General features: G+C 46.2%; 1 protein-coding gene across 3 annotated transcripts in view; it reads left to right on the forward strand.

Annotated features, from left to right (window-relative positions):
- Positions 1-232: 232 nt before the first annotated feature.
- FBXO31 (F-box protein 31) overlaps positions 233-20,267 on the forward strand; it is a 42,949-nt gene continuing 22,914 nt past the window's right edge. The window contains exons 1-3 of one of the 3 annotated variants that reach the window (XM_059667134.1): positions 233-680; positions 14,720-14,791; positions 19,314-19,400. In XM_059667134.1, coding sequence (XP_059523117.1) covers positions 332-680; positions 14,720-14,791; positions 19,314-19,400 — 508 coding nt within the window. In that variant the 5' untranslated portion in view covers positions 233-331. The remainder of the gene's footprint in view (positions 681-14,719; positions 14,792-19,313; positions 19,401-20,267) is intronic. The other 2 variants (XM_059667135.1, XM_059667136.1) reach the window with 2 other exon arrangements.

The raw sequence follows: 20,267 nt of genomic DNA on the forward strand, positions 1-20,267 counted from the left end.
GCGAGCTCCGCGAGGGGGACAGGAGGCCCGCAGACCTCAGGCGAGCCGAGGCCAGAGCCCCCGGGGGTCGCCGGCCCTTTAGGAGAGGGCGCGGCGGATCACCCACCCCCGCAGGCGGGGCTCCCCGGGGCCGGGCCTCTGCAAGTCCCCCTTGGGGGCGGGGCCGAGGCGAGTGGGGGGCGTGGCTAGGTTTCCGACTGGGCGGGGCTGGGCGCTGATGGGCGGGACTAGGCCTGGGGGCTCGGCTGGGCGCTCCCGCGGGGCGGGGCCGGCTGACAGCGGCGCAGGCGCAGGCGCGGCGGCGGCGGCGGCGGCGGTTACGCGGACGGGCATGGCGGTGTGCGCTCGTCTCTGTGGGGTGGGCCCTTCGCGGGGGTGTCGGCGTCGCCAGCAGCGCCGGGACCCGGCCGAGACGGCGGCGGCCGACAGCGAGCCGGACACGGACCTGGAAGAGGAGCGCATCGAGGCGGGCGCGGCGGAGCTGTGCAGTGAGTGGAGCGGCCGGAGCTCGAGCCCCTCGCCACCCCCGCGATGCTCGCTGCTGGAGCTGCCTCCCGAGCTGCTGGTGGAGATCTTCGCCTCGCTGCCCGGCACTGACCTGCCCAGCCTGGCCCAGGTCTGCACCAAGTTCTGTCGCATCCTGCACAACGACACCATCTGGAGACGGCGCTGCCGGGAGGGTGCGTGCAGGGTAGCGGGGGTCCGGGCCTGGAGGGGGCTCGTGGCGGAGGCCCGGGCGTGGGGGAAGGTTCGGGGCTTGGGAGGGTGCTCGGAGGTCCGGTGGCAGGTGTACGGGCCTGGAAGGGTCTGAGGTCCCCAAGGGCCCTGGACAGAGACCTGCCATAGTCGGGGGCCTCATGAGCAGGGTGGACTCGGGGGTCTCGGCTCCCCATGGGCCCTAGATGGAGACCTGCCACAGATCGGGAAGCACCAGGGGCGGTCCCGGTTGTGTGTGTGTGTGTGTGTGTGTGTGTGTGTGTGTGTGTGTGTGTGTGTGTTGGGGGGAGGGGCGGTCCCGCCACAGATCCGGGGCGCGGGGGCGGGCGAGGTAGCGTTCTCCGTGGGCATTGGGGTGCTCGGGAGAGGGATGAGGGATCTCTCCCAGCTGCGGGAACTGGACGCCACGGAGCCAAGGGAAGTGACGCGAGCTGGGTGGGGGTGGGGATGGGGGTCCTTGTAGGTGTGAGACCCTGGAGGTTTAGGCCAAGCAGTAACCTGACATCTGCAGGCGCCCTCCTGGTCCCCAGCCCTTTGGGCGCGGGGTGGGGGTGAGAAGCAGAGGAGAGCGATCAAGGTGGACTTGAGTAGGTAGGGAGCAGAGGGGGTGTTTGGAGATTCTTCTGAGAGAAGAACTGGTCTGTGGACAGGTGGGTGGAGCTGGGTAGTGCTGGAGTGGTTGCTGTCTCCCTCAGGGATGCTGGTGGCATCAGTGAGGGTAGCGAGTAGTTTTGTAACAAATCCCAGGAGGGTTTACTTAATCCAGAGTGCAAGGCCCTCTTCGTTTAAACCTTGACAAATCTTTGATGTTCAATAAGCTCCCATATATTGGTAAACAGGATAGGTAAGAAAAAATCTGAACAACGCAGAACAGCAAAAGAATGAAAGTAAGAATCATCAGGGAGCATTTGAGATCTTGCTGCCTGGCATGTGTCATCAGCTTGGCTCAAATAAACTTTTTTTTTTTTTTTTTTTAAGGTAAGAATCATCAGAGTCCCTACAATAAAAAGTAAACCCTTAAAATTTTGGAAAATATCTCTCCATGTACACATGTAGAGTCATGTACATGTTTTTACTTAAATGAGATACTATGTAAATTCCCTTAGAGACAGTTTAGCATAAGAAAGCTTCATACTATTCCCCTGCATACATGTGCCACAGACTAGTTCCCTACTGACAGGCTTAAATTTGCAATGTTTCCTTGTCATAAACAGTGCTTCCAAGATCGCCTGTGTGCATTTCATAGGAATTTATGAGACATACAAGCACCTTTTAGAACTTCTGAGATTATCTTCTTAGTGTGTACTTCCCAAAGAGGGAGTACAGGCAGTAGGATAGCCCATTGATAACACCTTAGCTACTCATTGCCCAGCTGTTGGAATTTGCACCCCCAGGAAGGCTACATGAGAAGGCCTCCTTTCTCACATCCTCCCGGACAAGGGGATCAGCCAGTCGTCTTCTCTCTCCCGTAAACCTCAATGCCTAAGACTCCGGATTTGTAGTGATCAGGGCAGGCTCTGTGTATCTGCGGAGAGGTCCTGGACATGCTGCTTCGCCTGCCCAAGTATTAGTGGGAAGTACTGTCCCGTAGGGTCATTTTGGGGGTTAAATAAGATGATACATGTGAAGCCCTCACCCTCTAAATGGTGGGTGTTTAATTATGCTTCATGGCTATTTTTTCTTAAATTTTTTTTTTATTGATTTAGAGAGGGAGAGAGAGAGAGAGAGAGAGAGAGAGAGAGAGAGAGAGAGAGAGAGAGAGAAAAACAAGAATCAGTGGTTTCCTGTATGCACCCCGATTGGGATCATACCTGCAACCTGGATATGTGTCCAAACCGGGAACTGAACGTGAAGCATTTTGGTGTACAGGACTACACTCCAACCAACTGAACCACACCGGCGCTATGTGCTGGTTCAGTCTTTGAAGAGGCCAGACTTTTGTTCCTTCACTTATTTTTTTTTTCCATTATACCCAGTATGACAGTGAACAATCTCATATGTGTTTCTTTGGACACAGATAAGTTTGAAAATTTTCCTAAGAAATACTAGTATATCCAGAAGCAATGTTGCCGGGCAGTGGGCTTTGAGATTTGCAGGTTTTGTTTTTTTAGATTTGAAGTTTTACTAGATACTATCCAGTTATTTCCTGGAATGGTTTTACCTATTTACACACCAGAAAAGTCACAAAATATAAAATACAAATGCCCAGTACGCATTATCACAAAATAGCTGCCTTTTGTGGACCAGGTTATCTCACTTAATCTAATATCTGCTAGGTTGTCTCTAATTGAATGATCCATCTTTTAAAATGTGTGCCATGCTGGGTGAGAAGCAGCATCTCAGCTTAATTTGCATATGCCTGATAACTAGTAAGGATGCACATTTCAGAAATAAAGTTATTGGAAATTTGGATTTTTTTTACTTGCTTATCCTTAACCTTTGCCCTCTTTTTCTGTTGTTATTTTTCTTATTGACTTGTGGGTTTTTTAAATTTAATCTGGGTAGATTTCTGTTTAATATATTGCAAAATATTTTCTATGAAGATGGTTGACAGTTAGGTCTTTGATTTCACTATTTCATTCTCATAGCTTTAATTTCCAGCTTATCTAGGTCAATAAATGGACAATCCTATAGTTGTCTCCAAGAGTTAGTATAATTGTGATTGGATTTATATGTAAGAATAGTTGTGTACAAGACAAGTGTGGTCTTAACTCTCTGATCCCCACAATTTTATCTTTCCTGAACTAGACATTAGGTTATAGTGGGTGTTAATGAGGCCAAAGTCAAGTCTATGTGGGTGAAAACCAAAGCTCTCCCAGCCTTGGTAAATAGAAGTCAGGATCTCAGACTGGTTGAGGAGGTGGATGGTCCTAGCCTAGCCCATCAGGTTTCCTGATGGAATAATGATGGATCCAGTTTTTAGTGTCTTGGGAGAGTGAGTGAGACTAACTAATGAATTTGAATGCTTACTACTCAATGTTTATGTGTTTGCTTTCTGTGTTTTGATAATTGGGTTTTCCAGAACAGAAAACAAGCCACAAGAAAAACAGGATGCCATACACCTGTGTTATTGCCTCAAAGACTTTTGGGCCATGATTAACTTTAAGGGTGCCAACAAGGCATGTCTGTTTAATAGCTCTTTCTAAAATGATAGGATGATTTTGGGGCAGGGGGGAGCTACACTAGAAACTTAAAATGAAGTAGCTTTTTATATTGTTTGGTAAAAAGTTCACAATTTCCAGTGTCCTGGTAGTAATATATTCGCAATAATAAATCAGTTATTTTTGTAGAACTTGGGCCATTGTAGCCCCCTGCATGTCGGAACTGTGGGAGTAAATATTTCCTAGTGGTATTTCTCTGGGCAGATAAAAAGACTGCTATTGAGAAGCCAAATCGGTGCTCCTGATTTGGGGCAAGTATGTGACAAAACAGGTGATATTTTCCCCTCTTACAGGACACCGAACACAGTCTTCCAGGCAGGGGCCGGTAGATGGAGGGTAAACACGTTTTGATGCATCATTCCTTTGGCTACAGGCCTCCTGCATGTGGGACTATAAATAAGTCATCATTTCGCAGAGTACCAGGGGTGCAAGCCAAGTACATTATTTTGCCTTTGACCCTGGCGGTGCTTTTTTTGGTTAATACTTCACCATCTAGTTGGTGGATTTTTAAATGCTCGCCAATTTTAACACTGTTAATTTATGCAATGTTTCATGAAGTCTACCTAATGCTAACGAGTTTACAAAATTCAGACCATAGTTCTAAATCAGAGTATTCAAGTAATAACAGAAGATAAATAAAAAAAGAGAAATACTCATATATGTATTTTTCCATTTAACATTGAACTCTAAATATTGAGTCATAATAATTTCACATTTTTCAGCTCAGTGCCTGCTGCCACTATCAGGTTTTGAATTAATAGTATGTAATTTCCCCATATCTTTCCTTCATGGTAAGTGGTTTTAATGACACAGGGAAGAATATTTGTATAATAGTTTGATCAGTTATAGGTGTAATGTGGGTTTACATTCCAACAGAATTAGAAATATCATTTTTCCATAATGTGTGATCTTTATGACAGAAATGGGAAATTAAAAACCAATACTTAATTTTGTTTTTGCATCTAGAAGAAAATGCTACTTTCTCTTTGATATACTGATGCAAAATATGAGAAATGTGGCTTTTATTCAATGTGGCTGAAATTGGAAGGGCCATCACTGGAAGAGGTGAAATGGGCAAGTTGTTGGTCTTAAGATTGGCTTAAGAAATATGTGTTGCCTGGCCAGCATGGCTCAGTGAGGGTCAATCTATGAATCAGGAGGTGACAGTTCGATTCCTGGTCAGGACATGTGTCCAGGTTGCAGCTCGATCCCCAGTGTAGGGCATGCAGGAGGCAGCTGAATCATTGATTCTCTCTCATCTTTGATGTTTCTATCTCTCTCTCCCTGTTTGCTCCTCTCTGAAATCAATAAAAAAATTTTTTTTAATAAGAATCTTTAAAAAATAAAAAATAAATATTTTTTGATTCCTGTTAACCAGATACTTCTTGAGCCCACCAGGGAAGGTGGGTTGGCAGTTGGATAAACAAACTGTCCAGGTCATAGAAACACATGTCTCTCAATCATGAGAAGAGAAAGCCAGTCTACCTACTGGACTTACAGTAGGATCGCAAAACTACAGGGAAAACCTTTATCCTTTTCTTCTGCTTTGCTAGTTGAAAGGACTATAGGTCTCTGTATTTTTACAAGTTGAATCTCATGTGCTGCTTCGTAGAGAAACCTAGCCCTTTCAGTTAGCAAAGTAAAAAAGGATAAAGAAAAATGGTGCCTTCTAAGACTTCCTGTTTTTTAACCTTATGAAAGTGAGCTGGAAAGTGAGTCTGGTACCCAGAAAGCATTGAGTAAAGATTTCCCCTTGGCCCTATTTAATTGGACAGACACTGGTGACTTGCCAAAAACAATTGGTTGGTTGTTAGAGATCCAGGCACTGCCATTTTTACTGTGTTTATTAAATGATTATGTAATGTGCCCTAACTGGTTTGGCTCAGTGGATAGAGCGTCGGCCTGAGGACTCAAGGGTCCCAGGTTCGATTCTGGTCAAGGTCATATACCTTGGTTATGGGCAAATACCCACTGGGGAGTGTGCAGGAGGCAGCTGATCAATGTTTCTCTCTCATCGATGTTTCTAACTCTCTATCCCTCTCCCTTCCTCTCTGTAAAAAATCAATAAAATGTATTTTAAAAAAAAGAAAAAAATGATTATGTAATGCATTTGAAGATCTGAGTTTGTCTTTCTGGCTGTAAAGGGCATGCAAATAAATACAAGGGCGACTTTGGGCCTTTGGGGAGGAACAAGTGTCCTCCCCCAAATCAGGCCCTTTCAGGAGATGGCCTGGGTTCCAAACTTATGAGTCAGCGTCCTTTGCCAGTGATGCCATCACTGTCCACTCAGTGGCGATGGAGAGTAAACCTGGAATTGCCAGGCCTGCTTGTCTAGTATTGGTGGAGGAATAGGGACGTGTCTGGAATATTATGCCCTAGCTGGTTTGGCTCAGTGGATAGAGAGTCAGTGGACGGAAGGGTCCCAGGTTCGATTCCGGTCAAGGGCACATGCCTGGGTTGTGGACTTGATCCCCAGTAGGGAACATCCAGGAGGCAGCCAATCAATGATTCTTTCTCATCATTGATGTTTCTAACTCTCTTTCCCTCTCCCTTCCTCTCTGAAATCAATAAAGATATATTAAAAAAAAAAAAAAAAGGAGCCAGTGTGAGATGATGGCAGTCAGACCATGGGCTTATCTCCTGGTCTCAAAATGGGTACTGAGGCAGAGCAGGTGTGTGTGCACTCAGGAGGAACGGGTGTGTGTGATAACAGATGGGCCTTAGCCTGAGTGGGTCTCCTGAGGCCCCGGGGTGGGGGTACCTGTCATGGGAGCCAGTTGGAGGTCAAAGTCATCTAACCGGAAGAGCAAAGTTCCTCAAGGTCCCTATTGGCATCCAGACTGTTTATCTTTGCAGGGGTGGACCTGTTGGGAATAGTCCACTGATTTATGTAGGTGGTTTCAGCTGTCCTCAGGAACTATTTGTGTAGCATCCTGAATGTTCCAGTTTAATAGGAGGCTCCTATGGGCCATGTCCAGGTTTTGTTTTTTACATTCTTTCCCATCCTAAGATGAGCTGGGAGCAGAGTGTCTTCTGCATTGGCTACATTATTATATTTTTAAAGGGCATTACATGCATCTGCAGTAATAGCTGAGTAAAGCAGCTGCTGGAGAATCCACAGGGGGCTTGAAATTAGGGCTCTGTTGTTGAGGATTGTTCTTGAATATTCGCTCAAGAGGAGCTGTGTCAGGAAACCTGGGAGCCTCCGTACCCCACTCCTCCTTCCTACCCGCTCCCGCCCTCTTGCCTTTAGCTTATTTTTTAGCCTCAGAAGTAAAAGTTTTAACCATATTTTATTAAGGGTTACAGTTATCTTCTAATTTAGTACAAACAAAAATGCAGTCTTTCCGATCCATACCGCCTTTTAGTTTTATTTAGAAGACTGAGAGTTTACAGCAGGTAGGAAACAAGCCAGCAGCATTCCTCCAGTCACTCCGCCCCTTCTCCTTGGCTCCCTCCTGCTTGCCAGGTGCCAAATCTGGGTTGCACCTTCCTTTCCTCCTGTCTCCCTTACCTGGTGGTAGTGGCCTCCTCACTGGACACCCCCCAACTTGCGTTTCCAGGTGCATCTCTGCTGGCTCCACCCACAGGTTAATAGTCCACTATGCAGGCCCTGCCCATGCTGCCTTTCTCCCTACGACTTCAGTGCTTCTGTGTTGCCTGTGGACCTCGTCTCTGACATTCCAGCCCCTCCAGGACCAAGAGAGAACCTCCCTTTCCAGACTTATCTCGTGTGCCCACAAGCTTGCTTCAGATGGTGTCCTAGCACCGTGCCTTTCCAAGGTGGCAGAGTTCCCTTCTAAGTGGTGTTTTTTGGGACAAGGAGGCTAAGTCCTCTCTAATTATAGTCTCCCAATACCGAGGCAGTGCACAGAGTAATGACGTCAACTTTCTTTCTCCCCTTCTTTTCCAGTGCAAAGTGTGTATAGATCTCAGCCACACTGGCATGGGTACCATCTTCTCTTTTAGGAAAGGAGCCTGAAGAAGCAGATGTGTGTCCATTGGGCTCTCCTGTGGGGGCTAGAGAGTAGAAAAGAGAGAGAGAAAACTCTTGTATGCCATTCCCACCCATTGAGACTGACTAGATTCAGTGCATACTCAGAAATGTGCTGCCTGGCTAGGTAGATCAGATGGTTGGAGCATCGTCCTGTACACCAAAAGATTGCAGGTTCGATTCCTAGTCGGCACATATCTAGGTTGTGGGTTTTATCCCCGGTCGGGGCACATATAGGAGATAACTGATCAGTGTCTTTCTCTCCCCACTTCCAACCCCCTTCTTCCCTGCTCCACCCCCTCACCCCCCCACCCCACCCCCCGTCCCCTTCTCTCTAAAATAAAAAAATAAATATCCTCGGGCAAGGATTTAAAAAAAAGAAGAAATGTGCTATGGGACAGAGTTTGTTTTGTTTTGTTTTTTAAAAAAATATTTTTATTGATTTCAGAAAGGAAGGGAGAGGGAGAGAGAAACATCAGTGAGATGAGAATCATTGATTGGCTGCCTCCTGCACGCCCCCTACTGGGAATTGAGTCTGCAACCCAGGCATGTGTCCTGACCAAGAATCAAACTGTGACCTCCTGGTTCATAGGTTGATGCTCAACTGCTGAGCCACACTGGCTGGGCTGGGACAGTTTTTGGTTAGCCCCATCATATGGCACTGGCTTCATTGGACAGGGAAAGCAAGACAGGAGGTGGGCAGCCCCTGGCAGTTAGGTGCAGCTTCAGTGTTAACTTGACTCAGGCCAAACTACAGGCTGTTTTTTAACTCTTGGCAAAACATCTTTCAAATAACTTTTTGAAAAATTTCTGGTTGGAATATTTGAAGTGGCAATTTAATTTTTTATTGTGGTAACATATACCTAAAGTAAAATTTTCTATCTTAACCAATTTTTTAAGTGTGCAGTTGAGTGGCATCAAGTACGTTCACATTGTTGTGCAACCATTACCCTCCATCTGGTCTCCGTAGCTCTTTCCAGCTTCCCAAACTGAAACTCTGTTCCCGTTAAAAACTAACTCCCCAACATTAAAGCATGCAACAGACTGACATATTTCAGAGGGAAGTGGGGGGGGGCAGGAAGACATTAACTAAAGAACTTACATGCATGTATGCATAACCCATGGACATAGACAATAGTGTGGTGAAGGCCTGGGGAGGGGGCAGGAGCAGGGTGCAAGAGGGTCAGTGGGGGGGGGGGCAGGAGTAGGGGTCATCTGTCATACTTTCAGCAAGTGAGATAAATTAAACAAAAAAAGAACTCCCCATTTTCCATTCCCCACTCCCTGGCCACCACCATTCTCCTTTCTGTCTCTATGAATTCAACTCCTCTAGGGACCTTAAGTAAATGAAATCATATAGTATTTGCCCTTTTGTGATTAGCTTATCTCACTCAGCATAATGTCCTCAAGGCTCATCCTTGAGGACATTGTAGCATGTGTCAGGATTTCTTTTCTTTTAAAGACTGCATAGCATTCCAACTTATGGATGGATCACGTTTTGTTTATCCATTCATCGGTTACTTGGTTACTTCCACCTTTGGCTATTGTGAGTAATGCTGCTGTAAAATGGATATTTGAGTCCCTGCTTTCAATTTATTTTATTTGTATACCCAGAAGTAGAATAATAAATGGATCATGTGGCAATTCTATGTTTTATTGCTTGAGAAAATGCACCAGACTGTTTACCAGAGTATGACCATTTGATTTTATAAATTTTCTCAAAGTCCAGCTCACCCATTTTTCTCCCCCATCCCAACTTTAAAAAAAATATATTTTTATTGATTTCAGAGAGGAAGAGAGAGGGAGACACACACACACACACACACACACACACACACACACATCATGATGAGAGAGAATCATTGATTGGCCGCCTCCTGCACACCCTCCACCTGGAATTGAGCCTGCAACCCAGACATGTGCCCTGACCGGGAACTGAACTGTGACCTCCCCTTCCCAACTTTTTCGTACTTTGTTGCCATCTTTGGGGTAGATGCTTTCAAAAAATAACTTCATAAATTACCTTATGTGCTAGATTAGTAAGGAAACTTTTGAATTGACAGCCTGCAACACCAAATCCCATACTTAACACCTTGCTGACCAACTAGTTCAAGCCAGAACTCACCCATGTGGCTGGCTACTTTCAGTAGTTTTGGCAACCCATGATCCTCCCTTACTGTTTCACAGACCAGTGTTTTGTTCTTCAATAAGAATTCAGCTGAAGACACGCTGTTGGAGTAATTATTTTGGTAAATATGATGCCAAGAACCAAGGAAAGGCCATAAGATGGATAATATAGTCTGTTGTAACTTTTTGCCTTCACCCCTAAATATCTGGAAGTTGCAAATATAGCCACTCTCACTTTCACAAAGCATCGTTACTAAAATTCCATATTTTGTTATTTTTACCGGATTGTATGTCTTAAATCTTATGCATCCTCACCATTGAGTGACAACTGCTGCTTTGCTATATGTAAAGATTTAAATTTCGAGATGAAGTGACCCAAGAGAGGTCTGACTTTGTAAAGATGGTCTGTGTTACATGTTGTTTGTGAATTATCATTCAGATGAAAGAATATAAGTATTTGCTCTAACCTGTTAGTCATAGTTTTTGGAACTATGGATGACTCAAGTAAAGGATTGGTTGACAAGTAACCTTTCCATTCTGGCTTCTTCATTAGTCCCATCAATATAATTAAACCAAGAAACTTATTTATCCTATATAATAAAAGGCTAATATGCAAATTGACCAAACGGCAGAACCAGCAGTTGCAATGATGCGCACTGACCACAGAGGGAGTGCTGTCCATGGCTGGCGAGTGCTGCGGCGGTGGTAGGAGCCTCTCCCGCCTCTGTGGCAGTGCTAAGACGTCAGTCGGACATCCCTGAGGGCTTCTGGACTGCGAAAGGGCACTGGCCAGGCTGAGGGACATCCCCCTCCACCCCCCCCCCCCCCCGTGCACGAATTTCGTGCACCGAGCCTCCTCTAGTATCTATATAAGTAACGTCCATCCATGTTGAAGTTTGAGCAGAGGTTTTGCACTATTTTTGTATTTGGTGATGGTATAAAATGGTTTAAGACATAATCAGATAGAAAAAAATCCTTATCAAAAAATAAATTGGTTGCTTCACTTATACTTTAGGGGTCTTCAAATTGAACAGTTGTGTCTGAAATATTTGTATAATTCTTCAAGGCAGAAAAATGTCTTTTTCTGCCCATTCTTCAGAATCACTTTCACTGTCAGAGATACTATCACATTTCTCTTTTGCCTTCATGATGGTCTAATGTCAGACTCATTACTATCTTCCAACAAAGTATTGTCTGCCAGCTGACTATCAAAGTCACTCAGCCAATCAGACAAAGTGTCTGCACATAATTCGCTCAAATGTTCTTCTCTGCCACGACATGTCTTTTTTAAAACTTTTGCCAGAATAAAAGATGGATGGAAAGAATTAGATGTATTGCTTGTCACGTCTCAGAAAATACTGACAGATGAGTTGACAAAAAGACACGAGTTAACTTGTGACCAGTCAGCAAAGTTTGGGCACAGAAATATGAGTATACTTGTGACCGGTTAGCCAGGTGTTAAGAACAGCAGTAGGCAACATGGTTTGGTGTGCTTTTAATCACTTCAGATGGGATCTCTGCCAAAGGATAGAGTTAACACTTGTTAGGCTTTCTGGAATGAAGGATATGTAGTACAGGCAAGTACACTGGCCTTAAAGCTATTTTCAGGGCATTTTCCCTTAATGACTTATGGGAAGGTTTATAAAACAATTAGAGGATGTGGAATTGTTCTTGGCCACTGTTTAAAAAAAAAAAAAATCCATCATGTGGAAAATACCGAACATTTACAGGAACATTTGGGTCAGAATGACATGATTCCACTTTGGTGGATTTGTTGTAATCTTTTGGGAACATTAAGAAAAGTCCCCCTAAGGATTGCTGTATTCGTTAGCACTTGCTTTTCTTCTGATTATTAATGGCGTTTTTGTGGATGCTTTATCTGGTTGTGCCTTCACCCCTATATATCTCAAAGTTGCAAATATAGCCACTCTCACTATGTGCTATTAGCAATACCATTTGTTGACAAAGTACACAGAGATTTATGATGATCTGATCATCCTTGATAAAAACCTTAGAATCACTCAGAAGTCCAAATGATTAATGAGGGGCAATGGTAGTTTCTATCAGGTTACAGTAACTGGATTCATAGACATCATGAACCAAGTCACTAGCCTTCCACAGTCTGAGCACAGAGGAATGCCCAAGGGACAGTCTCAGTGCCTCACAAAAGGCCATCAGCAACAAGAGCACAGATGGATGCATTTCAGGGCTTGCCCTGTATATAACCATTGCCTTCAATACTAACACATATTACAAAAGTATGCATTTCACAGGAGGACACCTTCCTATACCCCCTGCCCCACAATCAAAGCGCTTTGTTGGTTGGCAGAAAGAGGCTGGTCCTTGACTGCTTCGTGCACGTAGCACGCTGGAACTGAGAAAAGGACCTGGCTTTTGAAAGCCACACAGAAAGCAAACCAAAGCAACAATATTACTATGCAGTAACAATTTTTAAAAATATATATTTTTATTGATTTCAGAGAGGAAGGGAGAGGTAGAAACATCAATGATCAAAGAGAATCATTGATCGGTTGCCTCCTACACACCCCACACTGGGGACTGACCAGGAATTGAACCATGACCTGGTTCATAGGTCGATACTCAACTGCTGAGCCACACTGGCTGGGCTGCAGTAACAGTTTTGAAGTGCATTGTTTTTACAAGAGAAGGGTAAGTGTGTTTATGGAGAACTGGACAAAGTAGTGACAATGACTGGTGGTGTTCAGCGGGAGCCACTAGGCATCACAGAGCCACAGGAAAGTGTTAAGATAATTTAATATAGAGCAGAACTCTTCTCAGTGAGAGTGGGGTAGACAAGTTGTTCTTGTTTGTTTCACCAACCAGGAGTGGTCTGCAAGGATTTTCACAAACTAGTCTCTCAGATTGCTGAAAACTCATGTCACATGCCCACATTATTTTACCCTTGCCCCAGATTCTCAGCATATTTCATAATTTGTGTTTCCTCAGAAGTGCTTATAATCTGTATAATCTTCTAGAACAGCAGTCTCCAACCAGTGGTCCATGAGGTCCGAAAGGTTGGAGATCTCTGTTCTAGAATGGAGTCCACATTCCTCTTGGCAAGAGGATAAACAGGAGTATTTTGCCTGATAATGAGCAAGGCCATGGTTTTAGGCAGGAGTCCTCAAACTACGGCCCGCAGGCCACATGCAAATACAAATACTGTATTTGTTCCCGTTTTGTTTTTTTACTTCAAAATAAGATATGTGCAGTGTGCATAGGAATTTGTTCATAGTTTTTTTGTTTTTTAACTATAGTCTGGCCCTCCAACGTTCTGAGGGACAGTCCCTGTTTAAAAAGTTTGAGGACCCCTGGTTTTAGGTCTTGAACTTCATGCCTGTTTGATAGTGGCAGTAGGGAAAAGCAGGCCTGACCAAAGGGGTTTGCAGGGTAGTAACGGCCTCACCCGAGATAGCTTCTCCATCCTATGTGAATTTTGAGCTCTACTTTGTGTACTGTCAAATCCGAACTGTTATGGAAGCATTTGGGTTAATAGCATCCATTCCATTGGAAAGACCAGACCTCGGGCGGGTTCAGGCCTGATCGAAAGTGATGAGATGAGAGACAGTGCTCTGCGGCTACTGTCCAGACTGTATTAATCCATATTTCAGATGACAGCTGAGTCACCAGCCTCACCAAGCCTCAGTTTCCCTCCCTGCGATGGGGGCATAGTACTGGGCTTAGAGGTGATTGTCGGCATTTTATTACCAGGCTGTTGTATGAAGCCCCAGTTGGATGCCTGCACCTGATAGGAGCACAGTGAGTGAGAGTCCCGAGGGGCCCCTTAGACTCCTCATCAAATGCTTACAGAGCACACACCTGTGCTAGGGCTGTGCTCACAACTATGAGGCTTTCTCATCCAGGCTTTGATTCTGGGTCCCCATCATAAGCCCATGCTCCTTTGTGCAAATCAGTCACCTCTCTGCCCCTGTCTTTTCATCATTAAAATGGAGATGACAAGAGCACCTCTCTCAGGGGCTGCTGGCAGGGTAGAGTGTCGTGGTGCCCGGCAGGAGCTTGGCATGGTGCCCAGCATGCACAAAGGTTGGTATGAGGCTGGTGTTGTCGCTATTAGCTCTTAGCCAACAGGCAGTTCTGTATTTGTGTTGATTACAATGCTTTCCTTTTGAAACCTCACTGAGATCTGAACGGAAGAACCCAAGGTTTTGGTTGGGAAGTGCTGAGGGGAGGGTGTGATTTTGAATAGTGGGGCCGTAGTGGGATGAGAGTAGGGACAGGGAGGATGCACTATGGGCCAGGCGAGAGGTGCGGACAGGAGGTGGAGAGAGTGTCAAGGATCCCCTGCCCGGCTGTTGTTCTAAGGTAGCCCAATGCAGAAGGGCAGAGTGTCCAGCTCCTCCTTCCCGTGTCTTGCCTAGGTCTTCGATTGTAGGACCCATGTTTTTGTTTAATAGAATTAGTAGTGTGGTGGGCCAAACGGGGTTAAAAGGGCCTTCGTGGAACCCTGACACCAATGACAATCTCATTTTCATGGGAACATGGATTGTTTCCCAAACACTGAATTCCTGCCACACCATATTCATAATCGTGTGATCAGACTAGCGAGACATGGCTAAGGCTTAGGCATGCACCCTGCTTCCCTTCCTCTGTCCCCCCCTTTTCTCCTCTCCCTCCTGTCAGTCTATTTCTATTACTTTGTGATTTCTTGACTGTAACGTCTAGTAAATGTTTCTTGTTACAGAGTATGGTGTTTGTGAAAACTTACGGAAGCTGGAGATCACGGGTGTGTCTTGTCGAGATGTCTATGCGAAGCGTAAGTTAATCTAATATCATCCATCATTAATTTTGTTCCAAGAGCAGGCACCTTGAGCATCAATGATGGATAATAAATTATTTTGACCGAAAACCTAGTTCCATTCTTAGACCTTAATTTTAATGTCATAATTGACATTTTATTTAATTTTATAAAGATTTTTAAAAATTGATTTTTAGAGAGAGAAGAAAGGAGAGAAAGGGGGAGGAAGGGAGAGGGAGAAAGAAAAACGACTGTGTGAGAGGGAAACATTGATCAGTTGCCTCCTGCATGCCCTCTACCGGGAATTAAGCCCACAATCCATGCATGTGCCCTGACTGGGAATTGCAACCTTTCAGTGCACGGGACAATGCACAACCAACTGAGCCACATTGGCCAGGGTATAATTGACATTTTAGAGACACCACTGGTAGTAATAGCATTAAAAGGGATGGGGCCTCTCTTCTCCCTTTCTGGGCATGTCAGTACCCTTATTTTTCAACCCATAACAGGATATTAGGTGTCAAGGACCTGTAGATCGGAGAAACATATCTACACTGGGAACAAACTCGGGTGCTTCCAGAGGGGTCCTTCTCTCTGGATTCTGGGTCCATGGCCGGATTAGATGTGCGATGGCTGATAGTAACTGGGAAATGGAGCCGTGAGCCTCCCACTGACTCCCTCAGCTAACAGGGTTGCCTGTGGAGCAGCTCTTCCCTCCAGCCTGGCACTGGGCTCCAGCCCTTCAGTTCAGTCTTCCCTTCAGTTTCCTTTACTTTCCAGAGTCGTCAGCAACACTCCCTGAGTGCTCCGAGCTTCCCCAGCCCCAAGTATCTTCCCAGCTGGCCTTTCCCCTGGCCCCTTTATAGGAGGCTGTGAAGGCTCCTGTTAACGCTGATGTGGCCAGGAGCAGCGGAGGCACAGGAAGCAGCATGCTCACTCACCACCCAGTTGGGGTGTGGCATGGATTATTTTAGCACCCAGAGGTGGGGATTAAAGAACAGAGTAAGAAAGATAATGGTGACCCAGCTCTCTTTGGCCTAAAGTTGACCTGTTGACCATTCTGAAGAGGGCCTTAAGTGTTCATCTTAAAACCATCTTAGAAAATTTTGATTTTCACATTGTCCTGAACTTTCTACCCAGTTCTCCATTGAAAGCAGACCAGGTGATGTCTGCTTACCAAGCACCTTACCCAGGAACTGAGGGCCACGCTTCTCCAAGGAAACATCTGGATGCTCCAAGGTTTCTTGTAAGGTCTGGGGACTAATTGGGGCCACTCTCTGAATCCCATCTTTTCCGTGGATTTGTTCCTCTCAGAGTCCCCTTCCGAGACACCCCTCCTTCACGTGGCTGCACTCCCAGCACAGGTAGAGCTGGCACTTGTGCAGAGCGGCTGACTGGGAAGACCCAGGCGGTGTTCAGTCTCTATATCTGGGCTGATTTCATTATCTCATCGCTTCTTCATCCCATCAGACTCTCCACACTGTGATCCCCTGGCCACTTGGGAGTGTTGGATTGGTTAGCCTTTCTGTGTTAGAATTTGCTCACAATTCAGGAGATTTCCTATCAAAAGGCTCTAAGTTCTTCATGGGGCTTCCTCTTCCATGCACAATTCTTGGTAGCTCAGCCGTGACCTCCAAGTTCTTGTCCCCTCTCACCTGCCTCAGAGAGACTTGGAAACTTGGAAAGGCTGTTGTCGGGGCCTCTCTGCTTGCCACACATCAGCTCCAGTTCTGCCAACTCCTAGCACCCCCTACTTCTCCCTCCTGTGGACCTCAGGCTTCACCCTTGCCCCAGCCACCATTTTCACGCCGGCTACTGCTTCCTGAGTTGCTGTCCCAGCTCTGGGCCCCACTGCAAGGCTGATCTGCTCAAGACCGCTCTCTCTGCTCCTCCATCCCCATGCACTTTCCGACTTTGGTTTCTTCTCTTGCCTCTGCTTCACGCCCCACCAACCCCAGAAGATGTGCGTCTCTCCAGAGGAAGTGAGTCTCGTGGAAGTATAACCCTTCCTGTCCTCTCATCTCATCAGCAAGAACAATGTCTGTGATTCCTCCAAAGCCCAGAGTTTCAGAGGCAGGAAGCTGGTTGCTCTCCTGCTCCCCTCCCACCCTTTATTCTATGGGAGCCCACATGGGTCTGGCTCCACTCGAGATTTCTCAGTGTTTTATCCAGAGCTCAGTGTCTTAAATCTAGCCAGATCGTAGAGTTGGAGGAATTCACTCTTGCTGTTGGCATTGGTGTTAGAGTCAGAACCAGGCACTCCCTGCAGCAGTCTGTACATACACACAAGAAAGCTTTCCTGGCTCTGGATGTCCACTGGCTTTTATGAGTATCTAATAGGACAAGTTCTTATCTTTGGGAACTTGTTTTTGAGTTTCCTTGGCCATTTGATGATAGTGTCTTAAAGCAGCATGAAGACTGTTCTCTCTTGAAGAGTTGTGAGTCTCAAAGTAGTGTCCTGGAGGGGGCCAGGTGCTCACGTCTGCCAGGCATTAGGGGCTGTGACACCCAGAGGACAGCACACCTGGTGAATAAGGCCCCCACGGAGCTCGTCTCAGCGGTGGGGGAGGGGTTGGCTGGCCCTTCTGGTGGCTGTCCTATATAGAGGGGGTACCTGGGAACAGGGGGGCAGGCTGGCGGTGTTTGTACACGAAGACCCAGGGAAAAGCCCCAAGATGGAAAAATCTACCTCTGTAAGCGAGAGCAGGGAAAAGAAGGAAGAATGAGTCTGGCCACTCTAGTCTGGTAATCAATGGAGTTTATTAGGGGAAACTTACAGACAAGGCATGCCATGGGCAACTGCAGGATGAAATGGGTCCCCACACCGCTTGACAGGCACCAAAGAAATATATGGGGTAGAGGGGAGATAGTCACATTCTAGTACGTGAGTGCTACCAGGTACGGGAAATACTTTCCATGCTCTTCCAGGTCAGGGCAACAACCTGTTCCAGAACCAGCACATAGCAAGAGGCAAGGGAGGGTGCTTATTTATATCTGAATGAACATCATTATTTTTTAAAAAAATATGTTTTTATTGATTTCAGAGAGGAAGGGAGAGGGAAAACGACTTAGAAACATCAATGATAAGAGAGAATCATTGATTGGCTGCCTCCTGCACGTCCCCTACTGGGGATCGAGTCTGGTATTTGGGATGTGTCCAGACCAGGAATCGAACTATGACCTCCTGGTTCCTGGGTTGATGCTCAACCACTGAGTCACACCGGCTGGACTGAATGAACATCATTTATGGTCAAATAGTCTCTAAGGGGGTTTGAAGAAAGCAGCTTCTGTTCTGGCTTAGGTTCAGCTTGCAGGACAGACAATGGTCATGTCAAGGAACAGTCTTTTCTCTATAGGTGGGTAGTGACTGCTAGGGAGCAAGAGATGGTGTGGCCAGAGGTAAGTCAGGAGTGGGCAACAGAGAGGGGACAAGAGCCATGGCGAGGTCAACAAGCACACATGCATGTGGGGCATGGGTGGACAGAGAGGAACATCTGGAGATTTCTTTTGACTGCTGATTCTTTTATTTTTTTTTAATCCTCACTGGAGGATATTTTTCCATTTATTTTTAGAGTGGAAGAGAAAGGGAAAGACAGAGAGAAATATCTATGTGAGGGAAGCATATTGATTGGTTGCCTCCTGCATGCGCCCTGACCAAGGCCTGGGCTGGGGAGGAGCCAGCAACCAAGGTACCTGCCCTTAACTGGAATCCAACCTGGGACCCTTTGGTCCACAGGCCGACGCTCTATCCACTGAGCCAAAGCGGCTAGGGCTGATTCTTTTTAAAAAATTGTCATTGTTACAAGTGTTAGAGATACCCCTTCCCCCATGAGCCCCCTGCACCCTGCTCCCGCCCCCTGACTGCTGATTCTTGACTCTTTGAAAACGGTCAGGAAACCCAGAGAATGACTCATAATCTTCATTTAGTGTCCCACCAGCCAAAGCAGGTTTCACAGTGAAGGCGCATGTTTTTGTGAGTTTGCTTTGAAGGCCTTACCCAGGAGAAAATTACTTAGCTTCTGGAGCGGGTGGTGGAAGAAAGTCAGCCTTAGCCCCTGGCAGAGGTGGAAGAGTGAGCCAGCCTTGACTCAGAAGCGAAGGCTCTGAGTTAGGAGCTGGCAGATGTCATCCGCCATCCAAAACCAAACAAACACAAGCAAAGGAAAGCGCTGGGCATACACTATACAAGCTGAATATCTTAGTTGGGGCACAGGGTTCCCTAAACAGTCACTCCGACTGTCCACAAGCTGCGTTCTCTGCTTTCCCACCTCAGTGAGCTCCATTGACCAGGACAGTAGAGGGAGGAGAGTGAGCATGAAGAGTGTCCCAAGCCTGTCGCCATCGTGAGTTTCTGGTGTGACATATATCACAACGTTTTCTTTCTAGCCAGGCCTCTCATTTTTGTCAAGTGCTTGCTTCCTACAGTGCCGGGGGTCGAGTAGGATGGTGGTGAGGGAGCAGGTGTTGAGTCATATGAAAACTGTTTATACCACTGTGAAAGTGGAACCATCCTTAGCCCTTTCCCTGCTGTGTCGTTCAGGTATAAACCCTCGCGTGAAGTCGGGCCGTTTCATGAAAATTCTTCCCGATTACGAGCACATGGAGTACAGAGATGTGTACACCTGCCGTATGTACCTCCTGCTACTTTGGCTGTGGCGGGGGAGCAGGGCCAGAAGCTGCTTGGAGAGGGACCTCTAACTCAGCATGCAGATGCTTTGGTCCTAACGGCGAGCTGACCTCCTTGGCTTTTGCTGTCTTTTCACCTTTCTGCAGCGCTCTCTGTGGCTCAGCCATGACCAGGGTTACATATGAGTGGTGGCCAGGGGCTACTGTACATATGGGCCAGGTTTCTGCAGCATCTTTTGTTTTTGAGGGAGTATCAGCATGCTCACTCTGTTGATGCACTTTTTACAATTATTACTGAGACTGAGAGGACAGACAGAGTAGAAATGAAATGTAAGTAGTTTACTTCTAGGCGTCTTAAGTTGATCACATTTGGACAGCATATGTGAATTTGAAAAAATTACATAAACATGCACCTGTATATATCTGCCTGGAACTTATATCTGAGACCGAAAATGGACAAAAGTAGTAGAAACAGTTCATTATTTAGAATCTGATTCCTCTTTTGTTGTCATTGTCGCTAATCCTCCCCTGAGGATATTTTCCCATTGATTTTTAGAGAGAGTGGAAGGGAGGGGGAGAGACACACACACACACAGAGAAACATCGATGAGAGAGAGAGACATTAATTGGTTGCCTCCCGCACGTGTCTGGACTGGGGATCGAGCCCATAACCAAGGTACGTGCCCTTGACTGGAATCGAACCTGGGCCCCTTCAGTCCACAGGTCAACGCTCTATTCACTGAGCCAAACCAGTTAGGGCAGAACCTGATTCCTCTTGATTGGCATTACTTGGGCTCTGGAAATTTTCCTAAGCCAGAGTCCATAGTGACTAAGGCTATCTCCACTTTTTATTAGGTTGAGTTGAGAT

This window comes from Myotis daubentonii, chromosome 15 (assembly GCF_963259705.1).
Source record: "Myotis daubentonii chromosome 15, mMyoDau2.1, whole genome shotgun sequence".
Taxonomy (NCBI): Eukaryota; Metazoa; Chordata; class Mammalia; order Chiroptera; family Vespertilionidae; genus Myotis; species Myotis daubentonii.